General features: G+C 42.5%; 1 protein-coding gene across 3 annotated transcripts in view; it reads right to left on the reverse strand.

The window, feature by feature from the left end:
• ATP6V1C2 (ATPase H+ transporting V1 subunit C2) overlaps positions 1-9,987 on the reverse strand; it is a 19,265-nt gene extending 9,278 nt beyond the window's left edge. The window contains exons 1-4 of one of the 3 annotated variants that reach the window (XM_056488466.1): positions 9,884-9,987; positions 8,791-8,949; positions 7,599-7,666; positions 2,017-2,102 (exon numbers count right to left, since the gene is read on the reverse strand). In XM_056488466.1, the coding sequence (XP_056344441.1) occupies positions 2,017-2,102; positions 7,599-7,666; positions 8,791-8,919 (283 nt within the window). In that variant the 5' untranslated portion in view covers positions 8,920-8,949; positions 9,884-9,987. Of the gene's footprint in view, positions 1-2,016; positions 2,103-7,598; positions 7,667-8,790; positions 9,346-9,883 lie in introns of all 3 variants that reach the window. The other 2 variants (XM_056488468.1, XM_056488467.1) reach the window with 2 other exon arrangements.
• Between the last annotated feature and the right edge of the window lie 687 nt (positions 9,988-10,674).

The raw sequence follows: 10,674 nt of genomic DNA on the forward strand, positions 1-10,674 counted from the left end.
AGCACAGGATGAGTTCTCAGGCCAGTTTTTCGAGCTCACTCCTGAGCCAGCTTGACAGTGCTAGCTGGCACCAGTGCAGGTTAGTTAAGGAGCCTGATCTTGGGGATGGCACAAACTACTGTGAACACAGTAGCAGAGCTGTGTTTAAAATGCCAAGCAATCCTGATGCTCCTGGAATGCATCCCTCATTTATGGAACTTGTCAAGTCACTTCTAAAAGGCTTCAGTTGCCCACCCAGGAGAGGTGATTCCTACGAGCTCACAGCTGCCTAGGGAATCCACAGCCTGAATGTCTCATAATCTAACTTACACACCCAGCTCTAAAATGCAATGTTAAATGCTTCCTCTCCAAAACACTTGATTCTTCAAAATCGTTATACTTTCCATTTTGCTTTGTTTTGGGCTCACTATAAAGAATGGAGTTATTCCACCACTTACCAAATTTTAAAATTCATTTAGGTTGAACATTTCCATAAATGGGAGAGAATTTGGTATGAATCTTTAAAGAAAAGTTTTACTTACATTTTAAGAAAAGTTGTCTATGCTGTTATGATATATTAAGTTTCTATATTACACAAGCACACATTTCCCTCTATAAGAGAGAAATTTGCATGTGACTGCTTTCAACCATTGTCCTGGAACCGGAAAGTTGAGTGTCTGTGTATGTGTGTGGGTGCAAGTTCACGTAACTAAAAGTGCTGCATTTTTTTACTACTTTACATTTTTTTTCCTACAGGTCTAGCAAGAAAACCTTTTAGACACCCAGTCACCACCAAACTGCTGTTGGGGTTATATACAAGTGATCTAAAGTCAGTATTACTTAAAACCATCTCGGGATGGTTGAATAGTATGAAACGGGACCACGCAGCAAGAAATCGTGTCTCATAATTTTGTTTCTGATTTCACAACCTTGAGGAAGTCTTCAACTTTACAGTTCTTTTGCTAATCAGAAAGGGAAGGAGGAGGACTTGGTACAGTAAAGTTGCTGATGCTTACTAAGATTGACACTGGAATATATTAGGGGAATTCTCATATACTTAAGCTGACTTCATTTTTTAAGATGCAGTTAATAATCTTAAAAAGGTTAATGTCCTAATTCAATATGATTTATTTGGATGATCAAACCCAGGCAGAGAAAATTAGTAACACATGCAAGTAATTTCCATATCCTTCTAGTACAACACATGCAGAGCTGATAGTGAAAAAAATGGTGTAAAAGGGGAAAACAAAGGAAATTAACAAAACCTGTTGTTTCTCAAGTCATAGGGATATCGTGATCAAGCTACGAGGTTGTTACTTGAGAAATCCGTCGTAACCTGATCACTGTATCTCTACAACCAGACCAAGACTTGTGTCTGGCACTAATATACACAAATGCATGCATGTAACAACACCACAACCATCAGTCCTCAACATACTTTGGAGACATTTCATTTTATCCTTGAGCCCTGAAACACAGTAAGTGGGATTATTGCATTTCTTGAACAGTTGCACCCATCAAACATCGGTTTTATATCATGAAAATACATTTCTAAAAGAAATTCCTCCCCATCCTTTACTAATACAGGTCTGAAGTACAAAGCAGACAAAGGCAGATGGAGTGTGCACTGTTAGTTTATCCAACAGTATCATGCTGCAAGTCTGTAATCAGCATGCATACTACATCAAATGTTGTTGTATTTTCCAGAATAGCTGGGGAATGAAATTACTGACAGATCACTGACAGTTGTCACCCAGCTGTAGAGAATGAGATTTAGGTGCCCTTAAGAAATCAAGCCCAGGCAGGGCACAGAAGTGTGCTAGATCATGTTAGGAGTGAACAAAGATGTCTCTTACTTTCATCTTCACTCCAAAGTTAGCTTCTGCTGAGAAAAATGGGAGCAGGCTAGACACATTCTTATAAAATGTTGCTGATGGTTGTCCTTTCTAAAGTGTGAGGGTTTCAATTTCACATATTGAATGTGAAGCAAGCAAAAGCAGCATCAATGCATTTAAACCCCACATCCACAGCACCTACCTCCATTGGCCAGAAGATTTTCCTGGACTTTATCTTTTGAATCCTCCATAACTTCTCCTATGTACTGGGCTATTTTCTTTATTACGCTTAAATGTAACAAGACAAACTTTGTTAGTGAAGAAACAAAATTATTACAAAACAGTTTCGAAGCAATCTGGTAAACACAGAAATGCCCAAACAAAACACTTCTGAAGCAAGGCAGATTAATTGGAAATTAAAATGATAATAAAAAATCTAGGACACATTGCAGAACTAAATGTCTTTTTTCTAAATACACTGACCTCTGCAAAAACATAGGTAATGTCATTTTGCCTGTGCTCTGGACTTACAGAAGATCAAGATTCAGTCTTCTGTGCACTCATTATACACATAGCAGAAACCAGAAGGCAAGAAAGGCAAGAAACTCATGTTTAAAACCCTGAAGATGATGAAGGCAAAGGAGGCTACATACAGATATTGACTGAAGATATGTTCCATAGGATGCTAAAGAAATCTTTAGGGCTTGCTGGGAAAAGGGTCTCAGAAAATACTCAGGGGAAAATAGCAGTGTTATCTTGCTTGATGGGGAATTTCTTTCTTATTCCTTTTCTTTATAGGACTCTTTCTCTCTTCCCTTTTAGCATGGTGGACAAGACACTTCTTTAAGGTGTAGGAGAACTAGTCTGTGCACTCATTATACACATAGCAGAAACCAGAAGGCAAGAAAGGCAAGAAACTCATGTTTAAAACCCTGAAGATGATGAAGGCAAAGGAGGCTACATACAGATATTGACTGAAGATATGTTCCATAGGATGCTAAAGAAATCTTTAGGGCTTGCTGGGAAAAGGGTCTCAGAAAATACTCAGGGGAAAATAGCAGTGTTATCTTGCTTGATGGGGAATTTCTTTCTTATTCCTTTTCTTTATAGGACTCTTTCTCTCTTCCCTTTTAGCATGGTGGACAAGACACTTCTTTAAGGTGTAGGAGAACTAGATTCAAATCCTTTTGCCCAATTCAGAGTAGTGATTTATACAGAGACTCTCTTAGAGAGCACTGTCTCTAGTGTGCCACTTATTCTTATTTTAAGAAATGGATTAAACAAGTCCCTCTAGCAGTAGCTCCCCCTGTCTCTAGTCAAAGTACCTGTCTCATACAGACTCAGACAGACTTTCTGGTTAAGTATCCTTCTGCACTCAAAAATATTTACAGAATTTGGCCTGCAGCTCCCTAATTGTCCAGGTTGACTACACCTTGTAAAAAACCCAGCAGCTACAAGATTACTGCCTGACCATTGAATTGGCAGAGGCATGAAGTGGACACAGTCCTTGGCATTGTGACAGGGAGTGTAACAGCAGGCTTCACTTCTGCCTCATATCCCTTTCTCTCCTTACTGAGGGGAGACAACTACAGCAACAGATGAGCTGGAGACTGAAAGGGCATCTACAGTGTTTGGACAATGTGTTGCCTGATTGGACAGTGTGTTGTTGTGACAAATCCTGTGGTTTTCAAGAGCAGGAAAGGAACTTTGGGTTAGGTATAGATACCAGGAAGGCATCAGAGAAGAGGATTTTTCCTTCATGTGCTACAAAGCAGTTGCATCTATCTCTGTTACTGTAAAGAAACTTAGAAAGGTTTTCCAGTTCTACGATAGGCAGGAAAAATCTGAGATTGCTGATGCTGCCAAGAATGCAATCCTTAAAATTTGTGCTGTTTGGTGTCAATTCAGCCTGAAGAAGAGAAGATCTTCTTGTGAGCTTTCAATATATAAAGGGCTTATACAAGAGGACAGAGGCTTTTTACCAGTGCCTGTAGTGACAGGACAAGAGGCAACAGTTTTAAACAGAGTAGTTTGAGACTGGACATAATGAAAGAAATTCTTTACTGTGAGGGTGATGAGGCACTGGCACAGGTTGCCCAGGGAGGTTGTGGATGCCCAGTCCCTGGAAGCATTCAAGGCCAGGTTGGACAGGGGTTTGAGCAATCTGGACTAATAAATGATGTTCCTGCCCATGGTAGGGGGGTGGAACTAAAGGATCTTTAAAGTACCCTTTCCACCCAAAACATTCTTCTCATGACCCTGGACAGGTGCAGTTCAGAGTGCTTGTAGGAGGAATCTATACCACTGTGCTCCGGTTCACATCCCTTTCTCAGAGCTGCTGCAGTTTTTCACCACCTGGCTGAGCAGCAGCTGAGAGTTGCTGGAGTGCAACACATGTTCCCCACACTCAGGCTGGGGGGGAGGTTGAGGGATTCAGACAGAGATTCCCTGACAACTGCAACCTTGCCAAGCACTTCTGCAAATCTCAGCTTGTAGACAGAGCTACTTTTTGTCTGCTTCATGATGCTCAGAGAGCCCAAAGGAACTTGTAAGAAGAGAGCAGTTGGTAAAACCAGCATAGTAGGAGGCTAATGACATTATAGAGAAAACAGTTCATGGGGACATGTATAAATCAAGAGTTTCTCCAAAGGGCCTGAGCTGCTTTCATTGCTTTTGAGTGCATCTGTGGCTGACCTGACAGGTGGGAGACAGCTCTGGCCTCTCTCCATGGATACAGAGGATGGGACAGGTGTGTGCTCTCATACACCTGACAGTCCTACCTGCCCAGGCAAGGCTTGGCTCCCTTCCCACCCACAGATCCCGTGGTTCCTGCAGCAGGATACAGCCACATTGTGTGCAATACACTATGCCAGAGGAATGCTCTCCAGTCCTGCCTCAGCCTCTGTGCCTTGCATTACATCCTGTGAAATGCACATGGGATTCACTCACCTAGTACATTTCCCATGCAAAGACAGAACCTGTCCCTTCCATACCAGTGATCTTTGGGGCAAATGACAGGAATCAGACCCCTGGAGGAGCCCCACTGACTACACTGTCACCCAACAATGAGCAGTTTTCACAGCCAACCATCAGATCTCTACCTTTAGATGAGATGAATCCCATCTTGAGCACATATCATGATCAAATTATGCATTATAAAAATAGAGAGCTCCAGCAAAACTGCTTCAAGAAGTAGTAATAAAAATCTGAAAAGTGAGTAACTCCATTTAACCTACTATTATGTCTTGAGACTGATGTTTTGCTTCTGCAACTGCTGCAATGTCATTAGCTTCCAAAAAGAAAAAAACAGTCTAACACTCTTGAAGTGATACTGAGAAAGAAAGGGTGCTGCCCATCAGCCCTCTGAAATACTGCAGGGAGCAGAAGTCCTGCAGTCTGAGGCCATTTCCAAGTATGTCACTGGCTGAGGACAGAGAGAACCACCGGGTAAGAGTGACCCAGGAGACTGTCAGCTTTTGAGAGAGCTCCACGCTACCACAGGATGACATGGAAAAACACTCCCCCTCTCTGTGTAAATAAATAATAAAAGTATATGGAAACAATAGCTCCTGCAAACTCTTGCCCCTTCTCTGCTGTCCTGGCAGGAGGCAGCGCTGACAGGTTTGTGCTGCCTGGCTTTACTGGCAGCTGTGTTTATCCAGCAACAGCTCAGCAGGCAGTCCTTTCACAGGACCAGGAACATAAATGCTCAGGTCATCTGAACAGGCTTGTAACCCTCTGAATGCCATTAACTTCAACCAAGTGTGAATGCTTCGCATTTTAACCCTTGAATCACAATTTAGACATAAAACCTGGAGCAATCTGCTAATACCTTTGATTATTCTGTTATTCTCTGTTACTACACTAATATTACTACCTTAACGCATTTTTCATATTTTTCAAAACATCTTTCTTATTTTTAAATCTTGTTGATTCTTCCTGGTTACCTATCTTGACAGGCAGAGTCTTGACAGGAAGAGTCTTTGCCTCAGCAGATTACAGGCCTCACTGACCCCTTAGCTCCTGGAACCCACCAGAGGGTAAGAGTCATTACTGGCATTGAAGGGACAATTACTGGAGTAAAGTGACATTCAGCTTGAACAAGCAGCTGTATCATGCTGGCAAGTAAAGACACAGGAGCCAGTGAGCCTAAGGAGCTCCTGCTGGCATTTCACTTCTAACTGTCCTCCATGATCTTACATGCATTCTGCAGTCAGCTTTTCAGAAGTCCTAATTCTTCAAAAAGCTGAGAATTAGTTACTCCTTTCCAAAAAATTCAGTTCTGATGATTTCTGGTAGCCCTCAAACCCACATCACTCTGTTGCTTCCTATCTGCTACCCTGACTAGAGAGACAGAATCACAGAATATTCTGAGTTGGAAGATATCCACAAGGATCATCAAACACTTTCCATTAGAACAGATAGCAGGTATTGGCACTGTCTCTCCCTAAATTTGCCCCTATTTCCACTTCCTCAAGAATCTCTGCAATTGAAGAAGCTGGAATGTGTTACAAAGAATATGGGGCAGTATTTTTGGGAGGGTCACACTGGAGATGGTTTAGTTGATAAATTAAGTTGCTCTGTCTTGCTTAAAGTCCTGAAAAAGCAGTATGGTTTAGTTTTAGGTAGTCCTGTGAGAAGCAGGATGTTGGACTCAATGGTCGTGATGGGTCCATTTCAACTTGAGATATGAATCATATTCTATGACTCTACAAGATCAATCTTGTATGCAACTCAGAGACATCAGATGCACTCTTATACAACCCTTATGTAGCACCAGTAAAATCAGAAAAAAAGTGCAATGGAGAAATGTATTCTAGCAGACTAACTTTTACCTAAACTGCCTAGCATAGATGCAAACAGTTTATATCAGGGTTTCTGTATATCTTTGCAACTACCACACAAAAATCTATGAAAGGATTGAACATATTTAGACAAGACAATGCTGATCAGTCTGGAATGGGGAAAAAAAAAAGCAAAAAGAGCTAACACATGTCTCTGTGACCAAAACTATATGTGAGGTAAGCTGCCAAAGAAAAAGTAGAACAAAGCAGAAAAACCTAGCAGCTTATACTTTCACTGCCTTGCAGTCTACCTTGTGCCATGAAATATCTTAAAACCTGGCATTTTCTCAGCTTGCTGTACTACATTATTCTTTTGTACACCTAGGTCAGTTTGCCCCAAAAGGCAAACTTGGCAATTGTCAGAAAGGAGATCATGTGAGTCTTTGCTTAAGTAGGTTAGATGTAGTATGAGTCAATATTCTGGTTTTTAAGGAGTTTATAAGCCTGAGAGGGAGAGTTCTGGACTTCATTCAAAATAATATAATCCTTAGAAGTCCTCTATCTGGTTGAAAAGGTATAGAAGATTCAATAGAAACATCCTGTCAAAACAAGATCAGGGAGGGCTTCACATTCTCTAAATGTTGTTCTATCAAGTTTCTGGATGAGGTGGGAGGATGTTCTTTAAAAAAAAACAGAAGCACAAAATAAAATAAAGTAACCCCACAACCCACCATTTAAAGCAGTTTTCGTATGAGAAACAGCTTCCCTAGCACTGCCACTTGCATGGATTGCTGTGCTGACAAAGCTAAATTTTAAGAGATGATCCTTTCTTTGTGATAACTCCATGACAATCAACACAAGGGTTAAACAAAGTCTATCCACTTTAGTCCAGTTGTAGTCCAGGCTGAACCGAGTCAGACAAGGCGAATACAAGTACAAACCATCCCATAATAACAATGTCTGTTTCTCATTTGTAGGTGGTAAATAAGATCTATTTTACCTTTCAGCAAAGCTATCAAGTTTTCCCAACTCATCTGACAGACCAACAAGAGCATCCAGTGTCCCCACCTGTGCAAAAGATGAGAATTAGGTGAAAGATGGACAACTCTGTCTAAGGCTTTTGTTGGCAGAGCTATAAGGAGACTCACTTGTCCTTAGTATATGTGATTTTAACAGTTTGGCAGAAGTTTATTTGCTTGGTGGAAAATAGTAGCAATTCCTTTACAGAAGAACTAGGGCATAAAAAGCCTTTTCCAATAAAGGAAAAAAGTATGTGTAATCTCAAGATTACATGTCAGTGTCTTTCTTCCTGTTTTCACTTTGTCCTCTATCATCAGGCTGCATAGAATAGGCTTTAACCAGAAAAAACAATGACTGGAAATGCACACAAATATTGTACACATACAAACAAGTCAGATGTACTGAGAGAACCAAGAGAAGCTGCACTTATTCAAAAGGGGGTGTCTGTCTGTGTTCTCTGTTATTACCAAAGCAAGTCTCTCACAAAGTAATTTCTGACCAACATCTGCTTTTTGAATCACTGTCAGTTATAACCCCATATTTATTGTATTGCAGCATATTGCCAAACCTTTTCTTGTAATGTTGCCAGCTCAATATTATGTATGGTCAATCTAACGGAGAAGAAATAATTTTATGTAGAACAAATAGAATGCAAATGGGCACCTTTAATGCTTTACTTCCTTTAACATAAACAGGCTTGTACCACCATCAGTGGGGTAGGGTCCACAGATAGTAAAAATAAGGTCCATGGATGATAAAAATCATATTAATCTCAGGTGTGCATACAAAAATGCAACACTCTCTTCTCTGTCAGTAGCCTTGCTGATATGGCTGTGGACAGTCAGCATTAGCAATCCATGATGTACCATGCTATATGATTTTGATGACTAGGAGCAAACTATACATGGAATGCAATAGATCAGTTATTTAACATTCACTCCTGTTCACTCCTTACACATGTACCCTTCCAATGTGAAGTTCAGCTTCAAGCACAATGACTTATTTCTCTTTGATCGATTTGCAGTTGACTGAACACAACTCATCCCCCAACCACAATCTCCTTCTACTCTCTGCATATTATCCCAAATGATAAATCCCATATTTATCCCAAAAGTCTTTAGCCCTGGCTAATGCTGCTGTATTGCCCATACACAAACCCCTTCCTCACTTACCTTTAAGTCTGGAATATGGAATTTACTGTTGCTAGACAGGTTGGATTTAGATGTCACAGTGTTCATTCTCTCCCACGCCTGCAGATTTGTTTTGTCTCCTGGGGCAGAAATTAGCCAGAACTCTGACATGATCTAATATTTTCCCTTCACTGCTGGTCACTGTAGAAACTCAAAGCAGGTAAGTGGCTAAAAGAGCACCACACAAAATGTGTTCTTCCCTAAGAACAGAAAGAGTTAGAACAGATCACTGATTTCTTTTCTTCAGAAAGACCAGGAGAGTGAGTCAGTTGTGTGTCTCAGGCTGAAAAGGAACATGACCTTCTCCAGAATGTCACGGAAAGAGTGTGGCTGCTCCTTCCTTCTCAGGATTGTTCCATCCAGTTTCTGCATGAAGAAATTAACTTCCTCCTCCTCCCCTTTTCCCTCCCAGCCTGCTCCGTTTGCCTTGTGCTTTAAGTTCAGTGCCTATTGGGGAGCTTGGCAGCATCACCAAAACACGCAAATTTAATAAAGAATTTCTGCTTGATAAATATTCTCTCTCAAATTGCTGGACATCTGCAAGGAAAAAAATGAAAGCAAGACCTTTGTTGAACATAGAGGCTGCAAAAGATGCTACTGGCAAGATGGAATATCGCTCTCCTCTGTGTTTTTTCTTCCCAGGCTCGATAGGAAGGAGCTGGAGGAGGGCAAGTTCTGGCGTACAGGGATGGCATCGGCAGAGCCACACAGACGGAACAGCGGCGAAAACAGAGGGACAACTACTGTGGTGCGAAGCAATAGATGAGGGCAGAACAGCGAGCAGCCGGCACCACAGCTCAATCCTCCGTCCCATTCCCAGAGCTCCCGCGGAGCATCCCCGCCACACGCCCCCGCTCTCAGGTGTGCGGGACGCGGCAGGTGCGGCACTCGCCCCTCGGCACCCGCGCTGGGCTCCGCCGTGGGGGCTGCGGGCGCCCCGCGGGGCAGTGCCCGCTGCTTTACCTGCCCATCGCTTTACCTGCCCTCTGCTTTACCTGCCCATCGCTTTACCTGCCCTCTGCTTTACCTGCCCATCGCTTTACCTGCCCATCGCTTTACCTGCCCATCGCTTTACCTGCCCGCTGTCTCTCCTGCCGCTGCCTCTCCTGCCCTTGCAGTCCCGCTCCGCTCCCCGCGGCTCCCGGCGCTGCCGTGCCCGGAGCAGCGGCCGGGCAGGGTCGGGGCGGAGCGCAGCGAGGCGCGGGGCGGCCGCCGCATCCACGGCTAGGTGCACGGGGACCAGGGCTCCCTCCCGGAGCACAGGGGGCTGCTACTCCTGGTCACCTAAAAGCTCTGTCACAGCTCTGACTAGGGCAGCTTTGCATTTTCTTGCTGTTTTTTTTTTTTTTTTTTTTTTTTTTTTTGCCATTTGTTTGCTACCTTTAGCAAATCTAAAGGTTTTGGAATAATTAAAGAAACTTCTAGGAAACTCTTGTTTCTGGGACTTCCCTGAGCGCATAATTTAACAAATATAGGGTGCAGGAGTCTGCAAAATAAGGATGCTTACCTTCCTGGTGATGCTTCTTCCTTCATGTGTAGCTGTAGTTCTTAGTCCTTACCAAAACTAAAGCTTTTCTTACATTGCCTTAAGCTTGGTTAAAATATTGGGAGTATTTCACAGGTTGTGTGGAATGATGTTCTCCAGGCATTTCTAATCCAGGTGTGCTCTGAAGGTAACAAGTGTCTAAACACTCAGTAGCTGTCTCTGAGAGGCATCTCTGCAAGAGGGAGTTGAGCCCCCTCACTGGGGGTTATCCAGTTCTCATCTTCCAGTTGAGTGATCTAATTTCTGCACTGTCATACTGCACTTGGGAAATCTCTGCTATTAGTGGGGGCTTATTTTCTTCAAAAAATCGTGTATTTTAC

Source organism: Oenanthe melanoleuca, chromosome 3 (genome assembly GCF_029582105.1).
Source record: "Oenanthe melanoleuca isolate GR-GAL-2019-014 chromosome 3, OMel1.0, whole genome shotgun sequence".
Classification (NCBI taxonomy): Eukaryota; Metazoa; Chordata; class Aves; order Passeriformes; family Muscicapidae; genus Oenanthe; species Oenanthe melanoleuca.